General features: G+C 37.9%; 2 protein-coding genes across 2 annotated transcripts; one reads left to right on the top strand and one right to left on the bottom strand.

Annotated features, from left to right (window-relative positions):
- The first annotated feature begins 261 nt into the window (after positions 1-261).
- On the top strand, positions 262-8,043 carry ftr84 (finTRIM family, member 84). The gene is made up of 8 exons (XM_056456972.1): positions 262-894; positions 1,879-1,974; positions 4,069-4,194; positions 4,358-4,465; positions 4,625-4,781; positions 6,598-6,651; positions 7,147-7,200; positions 7,309-8,043. Exons 1-8 carry the CDS (start codon positions 337-339, stop codon positions 7,851-7,853), a joined length of 1,698 nt encoding a protein of 565 aa, XP_056312947.1. The 5' UTR covers positions 262-336; the 3' UTR covers positions 7,854-8,043.
- A 3,912-nt stretch (positions 8,044-11,955) lies between these two features.
- On the bottom strand, positions 11,956-19,009 carry nfkbib (nuclear factor of kappa light polypeptide gene enhancer in B-cells inhibitor, beta). The gene is made up of 6 exons (XM_056458140.1): positions 18,185-19,009; positions 17,981-18,098; positions 17,155-17,359; positions 16,817-16,905; positions 13,847-14,083; positions 11,956-13,763 (listed from the first exon to the last, which is right to left on the bottom strand). The coding sequence occupies exons 1-6, from the start codon at positions 18,673-18,675 to the stop codon at positions 13,719-13,721; spliced, it is 1,185 nt and encodes a 394-aa protein (XP_056314115.1). The 5' UTR covers positions 18,676-19,009; the 3' UTR covers positions 11,956-13,718.
- Positions 19,010-19,272: the final 263 nt, after the last annotated feature.

Genomic DNA, 19,272 nt, shown 5'->3' with positions numbered 1-19,272 from the left:
ATTCACAACAGATACTTTTACTCGCACTACATTTTTAGGTAAGTAATGGTACTTTTACCCAAGTATGATGTTTCAGTACTCTTTCCACCACTGAGAATTAGTTATAAGTTAAAAAGAAACAAACCAGTACAATCAGGCTTTGGTTGTACTTTGACACTATGACGCTATCCATTAGCGACTTCCTGTAAGAGATTTGCCTCAGAAACCCTCATGTCAGCTCATACCGTGTTTACACACATGCTCAGCTCACTTCAGCACCTCCATCCTCAGAGTTCATATAAATCCAGGTGTGTTCCAGCTTCATGTGCTCTTTCAGTTGCCCTGTCTTTTCAAAACATGGCCGAAATCGACTACACCTGTCCTCTCTGCGCAGACACCCACCGGGACCCCGTCACCATCCCATGTGGAGACACCTTCTGCCTGGAGTGCATTAAGATCTACTGGGACCATTCTGACCACCTTGGCGTGTACAGTTGTCCACAGTGCCAGACCACCTTCACTCCTCGTCCCATCCTCAGACGTAATGCACCCCACATAGGGAACCCAGAGCCTCAGCCGCCCCCTCGGGACCCCAACCCATTTCCTTACTTCAAGCGTGACGCACTGTGTGATTTCTGCACTGGTCGTCGAAGCAAAGCGGTGAAGTCCTGTCTGGTGTGTTTGGCTTATTACTGCGAGACGCACATCAAGCCCCATTATGAGTCGACCACATTTAAACGACATAAGCTGGTGGATGAGACGGGACACCTGGACAGGAAGATCTGCCCGCAGCATGAAAAAGGCTTGGAGCTTTTCTGCCGTTCCGATCAGATGTGTATCTGTGTGCTGTGTACAGTCAGGGAACATCGCAGCCACAACATAGTCAGTGCAGATGATGAACGCACAGAGAAACAGGTGAGATGTGAAGAGATTATAATTGTTACGAATAAGCTTATAAAGATCATATTGAAGAAGTTATGAGTCCTATTACACATATATGTGTTTTTCTCTGTCAGTGGTTACGAATTATGAATTTTCGTAACATATGTATAATAGGACTCATAGCTTCTTCAATTTGATCCCTCTGACACCTTTATAAGCTTATTCGTTACCCCTTTGTAATTACTTTTACGTAACGAATTACTTTTAGGAAGGAATTTTAACTGGAAGATTCGTTGACATCAAATCTGGGAAAGTTGTCAAAGCTGTTTTATGGCCAATAAATACTGCAATAAAGCAAATAGTTTTGTTTGTTTGTTTTATTGCAGTATTTGCAGTATTTATTGCAGTATTTATTTTATTGCAGAATTTGCTGGCCAGAAGGATGACTTGGCATTTTTTGTTACCATACAGTGTCTTCAAAGTAAATGTAATTGTTTCAAAAAGTGTTTCATAATAATAAAAAAATGTTGAAACAACAGTAGAAACATATTTATTATGTCATTTGTATTGTTTTTATTTCAGATTGGTGTCACTATTTGATTATTTTGATCCATCCTTTATGAAAAGAATCATTAACTTCTAATGATATGGAATATATCAATCGCATAGCTATGGAAAAATAAGAGTCCAGTTTTTCTGGATTTACTGTTTATTAGAATTGGGTTTGAGTAAATCAATAGTTTTAGTAACATTTTAAGAGTCGCAAAAGCCTCTAAAGGTCATTTAAATATATATTCTAAAATGAGCATTTTCTAAACATAGGAGACTGAGGAAAATTCTCATCTTAAAAGACAATTTCAGATCTCACTTAAAGGTTTTTGCAACTCAAATTTCAATAAAATTTCAAAAAGGGGTGGGGGTGGGATGTAGCCTATTGAAGACTAAATTTTAATTGCTACTGTGGATGAATAGATTTCTTGAGCATGTAATGAGTCTCAATTCTGTGTGTGATTGTAGAAAATCTTGGTGGCTACTCAGTCGAAGGTTCAGCACATTATTCAGGATCGAATGAAAGAATTTCAAGAACTCAGACACAACGTAGAAGTCCTTAAGGTTTGTCCTAAAGAAGCTCTGTGATCAAACATGTCTCATTATTATTCAGTTTAAGTGTAATGGTTGATCACTCTGTGCTTTTTAACTGCAGCCAAAAGAGATTTATTATTGCTGGCCAGTTATTCTCCATGAAACTATTGCTTAAAATTTAGTAACTAGAAAAATTATATTCAAAAACTGATAATTGCAGTGTGAAACTGAATCTGTTAATATAACAACTAAGTACTAAAAACAGAAAAGTATTCCTTTGTGATTTTAAAACAGTTCTCTTTCACATGCTATATTATGCATTTTAGGCGGTGTTGCTGTGTAAAGTAACACTATAAATCTCTATACATGAGGTCCTGTAGTCCAGCATTGATGTTTTATTTTTTAAGTACTGAACTTATTTTTTTAAGTACTAAACACAGACAGTGCATGAAAATACATTACAGTGATGTCATTTTCATAAACTGTTTAATCATGTCTCCAAAACAAACATTGTTGTGAATTTTAACTGCCAAAAATTATACAAAAGTTATCAATTTTTTGTTAAATAAATCCTGTCCTCAGTTTCTGAGCGAGCAGACCAGTAAGGAAACATCATATTTCTATTAATAGTAAATTTGTTAAAATAAACAAATTTTTCTTTAAAAATGTAAATTTTAACAATAAAACATTTTAAGTTGCATGTACAATAAATCTTAGTATTGTACAATTTTCTTAAGACTGGATTGTGGTTCAAATTACAGCATATTTATACAACTTTATAAAGCACCATATAGGCCTACTGTGTGTTTGTGTGTGTGTGTGTGTGTGTGTGTGTGTGTGTGTGTGTGTGTGTGTGTGTGTGTGTGTGCGTGCGTGCGTGCGTGCGTGCGTGCGTGCGTGCGTGTGTGTGTGTGTGTGTGTGTGTGTGTGTGTGTGCAATATCTTGCTCGTAGCAGTGCAATATGGCTGTATATTGGCACTGGTGAGAGGCGTGCGTTGACATGAGGCTGTAGGCTGAGTGCCTTAGTGTCCCACCAGTGCTACGAGTGTGATATTGCATTTATACCAAAGTTCAATGGCATTATCGTCTATATAAAAAAGAAAATGAAACCTCTAAAAACCCTTTTGTATGAGAAACTACTTTCTTCCACCATTTATTCGCATCTTCAGCTGACGCCAGAACAGCAGAAACCATTACTAATTCACCAACATCATTTTAGAGCTAGTATTTGAATGATTCTCTAGCGTAATGTCTAAAGTTTTGACAAAACAGGTGATTTTGCTCACAATCAACAAGATTATAAGGTTGGACGGCATGAAATGCCACCAGTCTACAGAGATTTCCCAGTATTTCTCTGTTGCAATTGGGAGATCACAATAATTAACCCTGTAAAAGTCAAAGCAGTGCCAACACTACCAGATAACTGTTGTGTTTGCGAAAAGGAAAAATGCTAAACACATAAGGATTTTTATTCTTTCTTTGTTTACTGAACTAGTCTGCAGTAACGAAAACAGGAGACACATTAGAAACAAACATTATTATGCGGTCTCTGTTGCCATCTTGTGGATGGACAATGCCAACCATCTTTGCTCTACTACAAAACAACTACATTCTAAAAAAGCCTCAAAAGTACATTATGTTGTCCAACAGCTGCAATATTTGTCAAACTGTACTCCTCTGCTTGTCACTTGTGTGGGCAGAGTAATGTACAAGACTGAAAAGGCTGTACGAGTTCTGATATTGCAGAATATTGCATGGCTATCAGCCAATCAGATTCGAGAACCAGACAGAACTGTTGTATAAATACACACACACACACACACACATATATACAATATATATTTATTTATTTTTATTTTATTTTTTTTTTAAGAAAAAATGACATCGCCTCCATTCATTGCCCCAACCAATGTACTATATGAGTAATGATTCAAAAATTGCATATTTCTCTGTTGTATAATATATAAAAATCGTGAAGTTCACATTTAAATGTAGTACCTATTCAGACAGTATGTTATTTCAGATCCAAAGATAATGTCTCTGTTCTCCTATCCTCTGTGCTCTGTGCTGCCCCCTGGCTATGTGGATGCATGCTGTTGCTGATCTTCACACTTTCTTTGAAGGGAAATGCACAGCGGGCCCAGACTGACAGTGATAAAATCTTCAATGAGATGCAACAGGCGGTAGAGCGGTGGCACGCTGAGATCACCCAGCTCATACAGGCTAATCTACAGGCCTCCATGGCTCAGGTAAATACACACTGCATTCAGATATGAATAAGGAAGTGATGCATTCGTCTCAGTAAATTTAAACCCTTACACTTTAATTGAGCTTTATGCAAGTGCTGGGACAAATTGGCATAACTGATATGTTTCAGACAAACTGACTGTAATAGCTGCAATGTACTGACAGGCTCAGGGTTACATAGAGAGACTTGAACAAGAGATCATGGAGCTCCAGAGGAGAGACGGTGAACTACGTCTAATACTTGACACAGAGGACAACATTCACTTCCTACAGGTAAAAATAAAATATTACATCTTCTCATATTTAACATTTTCTTTGTTATTTAGAAAGGTTAAATCACTTGATAGGCCTGACTTTGTGTTTTGTTTGAGTTGGGCGTTAAGGGAAGTTACTTTTCAGCCTTGATTTGAAGCGTCTTCATTATTTGTACAGAATTTCCCCACACTGTCTGTCCCACCGGAGCCCATGGTGCCCAAAGTGCTGATAAACCCAGAGTTCTCCTTCAGCGAGATCACCAAGAGCGTCTCTGACATGAAAGACCACCTGGACGACATCTGCAAAAAAGAGCTGGGAAACATCTCCAAACGAGGTAAACATGAAGACTCTGACATTTTAACCACGGAGGGGCTGAGTAAAAGATTTTACCTTGTTTTTTTTTTACTATTGTTATATCTATACATTGATGGGAGACATTACTCTGCATTAGACAGACAAAACAGATAAATCTGCTATATTTACAAACAAATTTAAACAATGATGCAGAAAGTGTTATATACTCTGCTGTTAATGGTGTCTTATTGCTATCAATGTGCAACATTACAAGTCTATTTTAACGTAAATGTATTTACAGTCACATTTGATCAATTGAATGTATCCTTGTTTTAAAGTAATGCTTTTGTTTTTATTAAAGTGGTGGTCCAGAGTGTATTTTTAAGGCTTGGTTGTGTTTATAAGATGTTAAGCTTCTTGTTTGTAAGATGATGTGCTCATGTAGCGTAATGTTTTCTGCGTTGTGTTGAAATCATTGAAACATAGTACAAATCCTTGCCTTTATATCACATCCTCGTTTATTTTGGATAACACAAAGGAACATGTAAGAGGACTCGTGCAGCCTTACAGTGTGTAGTGATGTATTCACTTGCATGCTGTTAAGTCTTATGCAGACTGGGGCTAGACTTTAGCAAAAGTACATAAATATTTTAGAACATGTAACAACGGAACATGTACCTGGATAACACAAAGGAACATATAAGAGGACTTGTGCAGCCTAACAGTGATGTATTCACGCTCACTATGAGAGAAAAATAACAAACATAACAAAAAATATGGAAAAATAATCGACAAGCATCTGTGTATACATCGAAAATAGGCCTTAGATCACAATCATATGGTTACATCATCAGGATTTATTATTTAAATGAAATATGACACTCATTAAGTGACCGCATACACTTGTGTGACCTACCGCTGTTGAATGTCATGCAGACTGGGGAGAAGCAAAGTACATGCAATCCCCAAATCAACATGGAGACAGGAAACCCCAAATATGGTCATGACAGGTGGAATCACAAAATAACGAATATTTTTACCTTCCTGTTTTGCTCCTGTTACACTCATGCTTAATTTGTAAAAACAATCATGTCATTTGTTCATATATTTTTAATTATATACAGCTACTCTGCTAAAATCATGAAAATGACAATCTTATTTTCTAGTTCCTTCAAAAGCCCGTCCTCAAGAGGCTAATAATGTGCTGTGATTCGTGGTTCAGCTCAAACTGTTCTTTCTTTGAGGAGTTTTTAGCCGAATCCAGCACTGAACTGGGAGAGATTCTGGATGCTGTCCTTTGTCAAATGCTAGCTATATATTTTTTTATTAATTCTGTGGAGCATAATTAAAATTAAATTGTAAGCACTTCTCTCTTTGTGTCATGTGCTTTGGAAGCCCAAGTACAGTAACAGAACAAGCTCTGCGGAAATAGCAGCGTTTGGATGCCATTTTAGCTTTCTCTGCTATAACATTACAGCGCCTCTGGCCAAGCCCCTTTGCTGCGCGGGGTCTACATGCATGGTGTATGCACATAACCTAAAGCGCTTGTGATCTCACTAGCCTGGATGTATTTTTTTGTACTCCCCAAACTTCGATCACTGTAGGCTTTGCTAAGCTAACTCTGTAAAAGCCAACGTCTCCCTTTGCATTAAACTTTGAGTGTATTACATTCAGAGATGTTGTTTATGTTCACACAGCTATTTTACACATCAACTAAAGTTTCAAATATGATATCATAGTGGACCACCCCTTTAAATCTTACTGACCCCAAACTTTTGCATGATAGTGTACATAAAGCTTTATTGTTATACATAAAGATTTTATATTCATGTATTATATTTATTGTTTCCTCTCAGTGAGTGACACTTCAGTGTATGTCCTGATCCCAAGGTCTGGAGAACGTTTGACTGGTGAGAAGAATTTCTCAGTTTCTAGATTTTAAATTTTTTTTTAAATAAAGAATTTTAAGGCCTGTTCACACCAAGAGTCCACACCACAACAGTAAAAATATTAATGGCACATAGGGACAACATTGTTGGAATCAGAGCTATTTTATTCATTGATTGGATAAAAATGTATTGGTCCTACTCCTTCCACAGAATATTAGTTTTTTACAAATGTTTTGCCACAAATTTCAGAACCCTGATGTCAATTTTTAAAACTCTAGACACAAAATTCACAACCATTAACCACACTTAATGCTATCAGGATGTGAAGAGACTTTCAACCAGCACAACAAACATTGTTTGTGAAGACAGTCACTTATTGTTCCTTTAACAGAGCATTATTGTACATCGTTGTGGGTGCAAATTTGGCTGTTCATATCGTTATCTACTTTAGTTATATAGACTGAATATGGCTGTATTGAACTATGCATTTATGTGCTGCTTCCACTATATTTCCAGCTCCGATAAAAACAGACTTCCAAGATCCTAAAACAAGACCAGATTTCCTCAGATGTGAGTGTACAAGCAATTCCACATTAATGAATCTCTTCACTGTACAGATGATAACATTATTACTAAGTGAGCTCTGTTTTACTTCATTTCTACTGTTTAATTTCACAGATTCTTGTAAACTTACATTTGATCCCAACACAGCATATAAAGAGCTAGTCCTTTCAGATGGGAACCGCCGTGTGATCCGCAAGCGAACAACTCAGTATTACCCGGATCATCCGGAGCGGTTTGATGGTTTTTGTCAGATCCTGTGCAAAGAGCCTCTCAGTGGATTGCGGCATTACTGGGAAACGGAGTGGAATGGGGAATTTTCCATCGGAATTGCCTACAAGAGCATCAGCCGCAAAGGTAAGAACTCCAACAGCCTTCTAGGATACAATGATAAATCCTGGAGCCTCCTGTGCTCAGACTCTGGATACTCAGCTTGGCACAATAAGATGGATAAAGATCTGCCGGGTGCACCTCGCACCTCTCGGATCGGTGTGTATCTGGATTACACTGGAGGATCTGTGTCTTTTTACACTGTGTCTGAGGCGATGGAGCTCATCCACAGATTTCAGGCCAAGTTCTCTGAACCGCTGTTTGCAGGGTTTGGTGTTGGATCGTCTGTAAATCTGTGCGTGCTAGAGAAGAACTTCCGATCATACCACTAAAAGGTTTTGAGCTTGGGCTTTTCTATATTTTATTCAGGAAAAGACATAGAAGAGTGAACAGCCAGATCATGGCAGTATTTGGAGATTCATATTTTGGTTTATAAAGCTCTTAATGAGAATTTAAAAATTATACTGAACCATTGACCACTCTGTGAATCTCAGAGTTTCCAGGTAACTTTTTGCAATATAAATAAAGGCCAAACTATCTGATTGTTTGAAGAAGTCTACTTTTAGGAGCCCTTGGATGGTGACATTATTTTCAGGAGAACTAGGATATGAGCACACTTGTAGCTTGGTTCTTTTGGTCCAGACCAAATAAGACAATAATACATTCAGTTTGAGTGTCATGTTTAAGACCAAACCAAAAGATACAGAAACTTGCCAAATGAGCATGTTGTTTGTGTTTAAATGCAAGTTTTCATGTAACTGAGAGATCATCAATCGTCTTTGTGCTAGGTCTTCCTCCTACTACTACTTCAAGGAGATGGCGTTTACCTCAGTACTAAACTGTAATGGGCAATGATGAGAACAGACTGCAATGTAAGCATTTTGTCCTTAGTAGGGTCACATCTTATGATATCACCATGTTTTTGGTTTGTTTTTTGTCTTTAGACTGTGTTGTGGTCATATTTCAAACTAGAAGAGTTGACCTGGAGGTTGACAGAGAATCTTTTTCGAGGGCCTCATTTATATATATATATAGATGTATACACGTCATGATTTTGCCAAGTTTTACGCTATCTTAGATTAACATCTATGTGGATCCTGGAACATCATTTTTGTTTGAAAATGTAATCCATACCAATTCCCTACCCCTAAACCCAACCATAAATGCAAGTTATTCCCAAAATCAGAGGAGAATAAACCTAACCGTAAGCCTATACTTAACATAAACGGTAAATCTATCCCTTTATTCTGATTGCCTGATTGGAATGTTGTTCCAGGATCAACATAGATGTTAATCCAGAAACATGTCCTACTTGGTGAAATCAGGTTGGTGATGCATGTGTGCTTACATATATAAATGAGGCTCTTAAAAAGATTTTCTGTCCACTTCCAGATTAGATCTAACGGTCAATGTACATCAGGGGCGTGCGGTCAGGGGAGGTCATCATCCTCACCCACCATCATGAGATATGATCAAATCAATATTTGACCACTGATCTGTGCTATAAATGCAATATCTGTATGATTCAAATAATTTAAATAATTTTATGAGCAAAATCACGCTATTTTGCTAATGTCCTGTTCAATTACAGTGAGGTGATGCAGCACTGAGCTGTGCCTCCCCTTGCAAACTGGGTTGGGTGCGTGCCATTTGCTCACTCAGTGTATGCTACCAATGTAATGCTTTATCAAAGTGTTTTAATAGACATTTCTATTATATGTTCTCACTTTCCATATAATATGTAATGCATTTCACTTATGTCTATCCTCCCCTCAATGACAAAGGTCCAGAATTTGTCCCATACATGAGCTTATTTGTCCTAAATAGTGAAAATAACCCATCGCAAAAAATCTTCAAGACCAATCGAAATGCTCTGTTGGCTATTGCTTCGGTGTGACTTGAGCTAATCAGTTTTATTCAATGCAAACAATTCTTTTTCATGACTCCCAACATCCAGCTGTGCAAGAAACCATACAATCTGATGTAAGTGAAGTCTTCTTTCACTACTGTATTGTTATTAAATAGAGAAAACATTTTACAAGTAACTTTTATTCTAAATCTTGGACCTTACTCTTGAAAAATGGCCCATATTAAGATTCATTTAAATACTATTTTGGCTGTTGTTGTTATCCATGAATTTTCAAATGTACTTTATTACAAGAGAGGCTATAAAAATTGTGAAGCTCTACATTATTATGTTTTAATATTTTTATAAAATGGCCAAATTCAGACTAAGGAAAGTTGAATGTGCTGGCCAGTTTGTTATTTGCCTAATAAATGACAATAGGCAACAGTTTTTACTTTAAAACTTTTAACAGATTCCTATTATTTTTCTAATGATTTATGATGTAATAAATAGTATTTTAAAAATAAGTGTTTTTTCATATTTCTTTATTCTAAATCTTTTGTAAACATTTTGGCACATCAAAAAAGTGGTTATGATGACTAATTCAGATGAAATAGTGCTTAAAATGTCTTTAAAATTCAGTAATTGAATCTCAAAATGAAATAGAAAATGAGGCGTATAACTGAAAAGAAATCCTTTCACCAGATTGGCACCGGGCCTGTATTTAGTGTTAGGATCTGACATAAAACCGCACTGAAAAGACATGAGGTGAGGCAGGCAGTAGCTCTGCCACAATGAAGGGGGCGCACGTGAGCTTACTGTTGTTCTTGTTCATTGGTTGCTTTTCTACGTAGTCAGTTTTAAGGAGTCAGTTATTTTATGTTTTGTTTATGACTGCAGAAATGACGGATGTATTATCTCAGCACATTTTTTCAAAACAGGACTTTTAATCAAAACGTGAAGTAATGAATAATTGACGACCAATGCCGGAGGACGGGACAGAACATAACTCGAACATTTCAAAGAAATTCAAGTGATTTCACGACTTCATTTACAAGTAAAGGTAAGACCAGTGTGCGACTCCTGTGCGTGTGTGCGTGAGAGAGGGAGAGAGTGTGATACCGCTCTGTAGCATTCACTTCATTTTTTGGGGGGGGGGCATACTGAACCATAGTACTTTTTACATTCTTCCTTGGCTTATGTACTAACTGTGTATAAAAAGAATGCTGATATGACATTTGAAACACAATTGGAAGTTGGCAAATCAAATATATTGGGTGCATATTTTTGTAAGTCAGTGCCTCACGAGCCACAAACCTCACTGCACGTCACTGATGTACACTAAAATAAACAGCAACATTCAGATGTTTTCTGAGCAGCTGTACACACCTTTCCTAGCAAATAAAGCACCATTTCTGTTAACTGGACTAACAGAGCAATCTCATCAGAGTTCATGTGTGAACACACTTTTAAGCAAATCTTTCTCCCAAATTCACGTTAATGCAACACACAAACTTTGATTTTACATTAAAACCTTATGTAATTTTGTAAAAAAATTAAAAATAAATAAGTATATGTATATATATATATATATATATATATATATATATATATATATATATATATATATATATATATATATATATATATATATACACACACACACACAGTTGAAGTCAGAATATATATACATTTGAAGTCAGAATTATTAGCCCCCCTATTAAGAAGAATTTTTTTTTCTCTTTTAAATATTACCCAAATGATGTTTAACAGAGCAAGGAAATTTTCACAGTATGTCTGATAATATTTTTTCTTCTGGTGAAAGTCTTATTTGTTTTATTTCGGCTAGAATAAAAACAGTTTTTAATTTTTCAAAAACCCTTTTACGGTCAAAATTATTAGCCGCTTAAGCTTTATATTTTTTCGATAGTCTACAGAACAAACTATCGTTATACAATAACTTGCCTAATTACCCTAACCTGCCTAGTAAACCTATTTAAGCTAATTTAAGCCTTTAAATGTCACTTTAAGCTGTATAGAAGTGTCTTGAAAAATATCTCGTCAAATAATATTTACTGTAATCATGTCAAAGCTAAAATAAATCCGTTATTAGAAATGAGTTATTAAAACTATTATCTTTAGAAATGTATTGAAAAAAATATTCTCTCCATTAAACAGAAATTGGGGAAAAAATAAACAAGGGAGCTAATAATTCTGACTTCAACTGTATATAATATAGACTTCTGTATGTAAACTTTTCATGAGAGGAACTGTACCAGAGATAGGGTAAAATGTAATTATTTGTCCCAAAACTAGCTAAATGCCAAACTTGCATTTTTGTAAAATTTTTATGCCCTATACATTCACTGACAATTTCTGTGAGATTTATTTCTTTCTTAAAGAGAGAAAAAACAGGTCATGTAACAATGAATATGACAAACATGGTGACAATTACTTATAAAGGGTATGTCTTTATAAAAACAGAGATGTTTAAAACTGGCGGCCACTCACACTTAAATACACTCTACGATGTTTGAGATTAGATGAGACAGAGTGTGTTAATATGCAGGAGACAAGTAAAACCAGTCTTTGCGTCATTATTATTGTTTATTGTCCATTTGAATGGTTGCTAAGAGCTTTTCAGTGATTTCACCCATCACCAAGTAAACAGAAATAAGTACAGGTGAGAGGAAATCTGTGCAGCATGTATTTGTACACATGGATTCAAACACAAATCCAACTTCCCTTCAAAGCAACTGTACCACTCAAACCTTTAAGACTTGGGTCAGACTTGCCTTACTCCAAACATGTTACTTCTCCCTCTCTCCTGGATGTCATGTTACTTAGCTTCAGAAAGAATAAAGTCAAATCAATGGCATATTCCCAGCGGACAAATAACAATTACAAACTTGCTCTGCACAACAGTATACCGTCAACTCACAGAGGACAAGTAGAACAGGAGCCCCGATTTCCAAATGAGCGTTCATTTTACCAATCATCACCCAAAAATATTCACACTCAGCCAAATAAAATATCTGAAACAGGTGACAAAATGTCCACAACCATAATGCCCCCATGTGAGTGACTAGAAATCTCAACTTTAATAACAATTTGACACAAAACAGATCAAATCAAAATATATATTTTTAATTATAGTAATACATTTAAAATATATTTTAAATGCTTTAAGAAATAATTAATTGTGTGAATTTAATGTAATTTGGAATGTTTACGATTCTTGACACTATGATTGTGTAACTGCATTTAGTGAAGTCTGAAATGTGAACAACGGTCAAGAGTTTCTGCATGTTATTCCCAAGTTGTGAATCTGTTGTCATTTCTATTGTAGAATTGTTAAAAATGATAATTTTATTCATTTAGTTATGCATAAAACACTTTAAATCGGTTTCTGACCAACTATCTATTCCTGCATTCCTCATGTCCACCTCTTGTCTATCCTATTTGACCCCTAAGACCCGTTATATTATACAGAAAGCGAATTAAAAACATTCACTGTAAACACACATTAGACGGTTGGGAAGTCACAATGAAAACAGTGACGCTCCACTCGAACACGGCAAATAGTTGGGTTTAGCAATAATAGTAATTCAGCCAGTTTATTAAAAACCATTCGTGTTTCTCTTCAAGAGTTCTTCACCTAAATCTGCCTAATAATTTAGTTTCAAAAATAAAGGAAAAAGCCACTATATTCGTCTTGTACATCAACACATCCCCTATAGTGGGAGCCTCACAGATGCCTTGATACAGCATAGACACGCAATGTAGGCTGTTTAGTGTCTTCTAGCTAATTTGGTTCTTAAAGGGATAGTTCACCCAAAAAAGGGGTCATTTACTCAACCTCTTGAACACCTATTGACCATTTCATATTTGAAACACACATTTACTGTAAGACATGTTAGATTAATGTTGCTTAAACGTTGAACATCTGTGTGCGCACAAAAAAACACTTCCAAAATATACAGTCCTAACATATCTTCTCCATATGAGTTTGAAGTAAAAAACAGAATATGTCTCTTAAGATGAACTATCCCTTTAATTATGATACCTACCAGATGAGCTGATGAGAGGTTTTATTAAATGAAAAGCTGCCTCCATTGTTAAAAGGCTTTACGTGAAGTCAGGCTGAAATAACTTTGATCCTGACAAACAGAATCTACATACTCAATCCACCCGAACCAAAACCAGCATACAGACATCATACGGTACCATTAACAAAAACACACACACACACACACATACAGAATAGCCTCGACCAGATACACTCAGACACCGCAATCATCCAGCTGGAGTTCAAAGGGTCTAATGGCAGAGCAGTGTTCATGATTTACAACTACAGCACTCGCTGTCCATTAATGATGACGTCATCAAACTCCTCCTGCAACCGAAAGAGAGCTGATGAGTATACAAGCATATTTTTAGGCATTCAGCTAGTAAATGTGTGTGGGTTTTGGCTCTTACCTCATCACTTTCTCTGCACTCTTCCTCCTCTTCATCGTCTTGTGAGTATGTGGCCCCATGGGCACGGAGTAGGGTCTGGACATCTTTGTTGGGTCTGTAAAGGGCACAGTAGAAGGGTGTGTGGCCTGCATACGACCGCTGATTTACCAATGCACCAGCGCTCAATAGTAGCTCCACTGCTGCTAGCTTCTGACTTTCCACTGCCCAGTGCAATGGAGACCGACCTGACCCCAGATCCTACAAAGTCAATAAGATAATCATTCTTTTTTAATATATATAACAATGCAAATTAAGAAAGAATAGGAAGAAAAGGAAAAAAATATATATATATATATATTAATAATGATACATTTAACTAGTGGTGGGCAAAGCGAGGCTTCATGAAACACTGAAGCAGTCGAAGCAAATGTGTCGAAGCTTCGAAACATTTCAAACCAATCTCTACAGTGACACCTAGTGGTCATTTTTTATGTATTGCTGTGGAAAAGCTTCAGCAAAGAAACAGTTAAGCAAATTGAGGCATTAAGGCTGATTTATACTCCTTCGTCAAGCGCACGCTACGGCGCAGCCTACACATGAACACATAGCCCTCGCTGTGGCCGTCGGCGACCTCTCAAAAAAAATGTAACTACACGTTAAAACGACACGTAGCGCAAGCTCTGTGATTGGTGGTCCTGGTAGCGTTGACAAGTGTGGGCGTGAGCCCGATGCAGCAAGTGTTTACAAGTTTGGAGTCTCATGACTGTTGTTTTGTGTTTACCTTATGATTAAAGTTGTTGCATGTCTGCCGGTTCCAGCCTGAAAATGAGCGAGTTTGAGCCACTTGTACATTAAGGTAGCGTTCAGAAAAAATAAAACATCAGCGAAGAAACTCGACACAGAGGAACATAAACACCTCTCTGCCAGCTAGCGTTTCGGAAGCGTTATTGCAGAGCAACAGAAATATAAATATATACAGCAGAAGTATAAATGCACGGCAACTCGCAAGGTATGCGCCGTGGGGCAAGCCGATCACTCGATACAGAATTATAAACCAGGCTTTTAACCCCACGTTGCAGAGTTGAGGTTTCAAGTGATTTAGTGAAGTGGTGGGAGTGCTAGAGTGCAGAGATAATGGGTTCGAATCCAGGATGATGCAGCTATAGATGTTAGTTTTTAAATGCTCTGTTCTTGTAACGTGTTTCGTTTAACATTGGTCTGACATCCGAATGAACTTTGTGAATAAATGTCTTGTTTTGGTCATAAAAAAGTAACATTATTAAAATACATCAAGTCATAATTTAAGAGGATTTGTACAATTCAAACTCCGGCCATTTGCAGCACAGTTACTCCGACCGCCAGTCGAACGGAGATTCGACAGGTCTCGAAACGCCTTTGAAACAACCGATGCTTTGAATCGCTTTAGTCACATGGCCTAGTGTTTCGAATCACCTTAGTCATGTGACCTGGGTGTTTTGGATCATGTTTCGGTGCAGTATTTTGAAACACTTGTGCTTCAGAATCTCAACACTGCGTCGAAACCCCAGCCTTCCCTACTATATATTTAACAGTACACTATGTAACTTTTGGTCTAAAAAGTAACTCCATCACAACTTCTGAACCATGTTTTTGTTGTACCCTGAATCACCACAGTAAGCTTATAATGAGGAAGGAATACAAGACAAGCCATTTTATTATTAGAAAAATAATGCACACACATTATGTTGCCCTGACACACAGCGAAGTGTGCATTATTTCCTAATGATTCAACAGACCAGAGTCAATTATTCTGCTTAGACTATGCTTACCACACCTAAAAGACATTGTTTAGATGTTGTATTTCAAGATATTCATCAGGCTTTTATCATCAAACTATACTTTACATTTACATTTAGTCATTTAGCAGACGCTTTTATCCAAAGCGACTTACAAATGAGGACAAGGAAGCAATTTACACAACTATAAGAGCAGCAGTGAACAAGTGCTATAGACAAGTTTCAGGTGTGTAAAGTCTAAGAAGCAAAGCATTAGTAATTTTTTTTTTTTTTTTGTGAGAGAGAGAGAGCACAGTTAGTGGTATAGCCAGAGAGGCAGTTAAGATTAGGAGGGAAAGTGGAGACTAAACAGTTGAGTTTTTAGTCGTTTCTTGAAGACAGCAAGTGACTCGGCTGTTCTGATGTAGTTAGGGAGTTCATTCCACCAACTGGGCAGATTGAATGCGAGAGTTCGGAAAAGTGATTTCTTCCCTCTTAGGGATGGAACAACGAGGCGACGTTCATTCACAGAACGCAAGTTTCTGGAGGGCACATATATCTGCAGAAGTGAGAGCAGATACGAAGGAGCAGAGCCAGAGGTCACTTTGTAAGCAAACATCAGAGCTTTGAATTTGATGCGAGCAGCAACTGGCAGCCAGTGCAAACTATGTGCTATACTATCCTCCTATGTGTAGTGCTAGTTTCTTCTGCACCTCAAAGCATATTGTTTTGAAATATTATGAAATAACTACAATCATACGGTGTAATGATATGAATACCTGCCTGAAAATACTTTAGATCTGTGTTTCTCTGAAAATAACTGAACACCTTGGATTGTTAAACAGCCAATGAGCATAAATTAAGCATTAAACAGCCCTGTAGTAAATATGGTTATAATTTACAACTGTCAAGATGCATTTGGTGGGAAAATACATACATTCGTCATCTGCCTGTAACTTTTTGTATCCATAAACAATACACAGAGAAATAACTCCAGCTACTCTGGTGTATGTGAGGTGTGGGAGCAACATAAGTTAATGACTATGGCAATTATTGACTAAAACAATAAATCACCGCTTGTAAAAACAAAGGAACCCCAAACAGAGCCTGTAATAACATCTGAATCAACATTGGCTTGTAATGTGCTACAAACCACATTCATCCAGACGACTGTTCTTCCTGCTTGAGAGGCAAAAGCTACATATTGTACCATTAAATCGAATGCTATTTTTCTCACCCGCTGATTGGCATCTGCTCCAGCCTCCAGCAGCATTTTGATGACTTCACAATTGCCTCTATATACAGCCAGGTGGAGTGCACTTACACCTTAAAAGGAGAGATGAACAGAGAAAGTGATTAATATATGGATGGAAAACGCATTTTGATGAGTGCTGAAAAATATAAATGCAATTTTAAATAGTAAGTAGACCCTAGAGCTAGCAATGCCAAGGTTGTGGGTTTGATAACCATATAAGCAAATTAACCTAAAGTTTGATAACCTTCAATGCAAGTTATTGAAAGTCACTTTGAAAGTTTTAAAATAATTAACATAAGTCTATTTGCTTGAGTTTGTACCTGCATAATTGGTGAGGTTTAGGTGCTCTGGTGGTGTCCGTGAGCAGCTGGTCAGCTCTCTCACACACTCGGTGCGCAGCTCTCTCACAGCCAGGTGTAACGGTGTGTTTCCGCCCCTCTCCTGGAGCTCTGCACTGGCTCCACTCCACAATAACGCTCGAACACACTCACTGCTGTCTACAATGACTGCTAAATGTAGAGCGGTCTGAGTGAGGAAGGAAAAGAGTGTGGAATAAACTATTAGACATATGGAACTCGCACTGATCAGTGCTGCCATATTCACTTATTATAAATCACTTTCAGCTATTTTTTCCATAAGACCGCTTATAAACATGGTCTGTCACAGTCTCTTTTATTACCAGAGATGAATTGTGTATTTTGGATAATAAATGCTTGGTTTCTGTTACCCGCTAGATGCATGCACATGAGAAAATCTGAGTTTTTCTGAGTGACTTGTTGCTGTAAAATAGATTGTTCTCACAAATTAACTTTGGACATTTGTTGAAATTGCCTTGCTGTGGTTGTGAATAAATTGTTTAAATGAATGATTCATTAATCACTCATTCGACAAGGACTTTGAGCCAACTGTTTGGTGATTATTGCACATCCCTATCAGAGCATAGAACTTGTGATGGGGCACAGTTAAATCTTTAATTAAAGGTGCCTTAATTAAGGAAAACATAATAGGCACACAAATTAAATAATCTACTGCAAATGTTTTAAGCACAAATAAACCAGATCACTGGAAATTTACAGCCAATTGCTTTTCATCAATATATGGCTTGCTAAATTTTTCTAGAAGGGTTTGGCAATACTATGCATTTACCTGGCCCAGGTCATTCTGGATGTCCAGGTAAGGAATCCAGGTGTTGTCCTTCACAATGTTTTCAATGAGGCACTGGACAAAACCCCACTGCTCATGAATCAGCGCCAAATGAAGTACTCTGAAAAAAAAGAGACAACAATATACAGTCTGACAACAAAACCGATAACCGTCCATGCGACAGACGACAGCAAAGCCTTAACTTACGTGTCCCCGTCCTCCGACAGAAAGTTGAGCGTGTTGAAGAGCTCTTCCCTTCGCTGGCGACTCTCCTCTGTGTTTGAGACCACCTGTCTGTCTGTCCCTGCGGGCTCGCTCAGGATCATAGTGCCGATCCCAGCGGAGAGACACCCCACCACTGCATCCTCGTTAATGGAGTCCCCGATGGCAGAGTCGAGCCTCTCTCCGCCGCCGATCGACACACAGTCCGAGCTGCTCCTGTTGTCGGGCTCGTCCGAAGGCGGGGTGTCCTGTATGTCAGACACACACCGTCCAGGTGTCCACATCTGCTCGGTCTGGGTATAAGTGTCGTAGGGAACATCAAAAGCGAGTCCACCTCCGCTAAAGGAGTCCAGTCCGCTGTCACACCAGTCCTCTGGGACGGAGTCCATGGCACCCCTTTTCTCCACAGCGTCGCTGGGTCCAGGCCGTGCATTCTGTCTCCGGGATTCACCGTGAATATCCTGCGTCCCCTCCATTTATATGAAGCAGCCGTTTAAATTGTGCCAGCCGTAACAAGAGAAATTACCTTTCCTTTCCTTTTCAAACGAAACTGTTTGCCTTTAGTCCAGGTGGATTCCGTCTGACTAGTGTTGATGTTTTTAGGGGAACAAGATGGGCTCTTTCTGGACAAATTCCCAAACAACAGCGGCAAGCGCTGTTGCACAAGCCTCAGATTCCCTCCATGTCCAGAGCATTATAAAACTACAAATTGCTCACTGTTTGCTAGTTTGTCCAGAAAATGCCGTATGGCCGCGTAGGTGTTTTCCTGGGGAATTCCCAAAGCCACTCTTGTAATCAGACACTATTAGGAATGCGCATGCGCGAGGCCCAGGACGCGCATGCGTATCACGTGGGTAAATAATCAGATTTTCTTTGGGAATTCCATTGAGCTGCGTTTGTTTGGGGAATTTCTAATAGTAATTTGAGTTATAATTAAAAACAAGGTGAGTAAATGGTGCAGCAATTTAATCATTCTTTAAATTTGGTGTTTTGTCTATGTTCTGGGTTGGGTTAGTAACATGATGCCTAGACAGTAATAGGTGAGACCAGGAAGTTTTCCTCTCAGCCTGACA

Source organism: Danio aesculapii, chromosome 5 (genome assembly GCF_903798145.1).
Source record: "Danio aesculapii chromosome 5, fDanAes4.1, whole genome shotgun sequence".
NCBI lineage: Eukaryota > Metazoa > Chordata > Actinopteri > Cypriniformes > Danionidae > Danio > Danio aesculapii.
Note: the sequence above shows the minus strand (reverse complement) of the source record. Positions and strands in the feature narration are given on the sequence as shown.

Bases quoted from the DNA above. Each gene is read 5' to 3' on its own strand.
- ftr84 (XM_056456972.1), top strand. From the start codon at position 337: ATGGCCGAAATCGACTACACCTGTCCTCTCTGCGCAGACACCCACCGG. The intron at 4,195-4,357 runs GTAAATACACAC...ATGTACTGACAG, and splicing joins TACAGGCCTCCATGGCTCAG to GCTCAGGGTTACATAGAGAG. The intron at 6,652-7,146 runs GTGAGAAGAATT...CTATATTTCCAG, and splicing joins GTCTGGAGAACGTTTGACTG to CTCCGATAAAAACAGACTTC.
- nfkbib (XM_056458140.1), bottom strand. From the start codon at position 18,675: ATGGAGGGGACGCAGGATATTCACGGTGAATCCCGGAGACAGAATGCA. The intron at 18,099-18,184 runs GTAAGTTAAGGC...CTTTTTTTTCAG, and splicing joins CTGTCGGAGGACGGGGACAC to AGTACTTCATTTGGCGCTGA. The intron at 17,360-17,980 runs GTAAATGCATAG...TTCCTCACTCAG, and splicing joins TCCAGAATGACCTGGGCCAG to ACCGCTCTACATTTAGCAGT.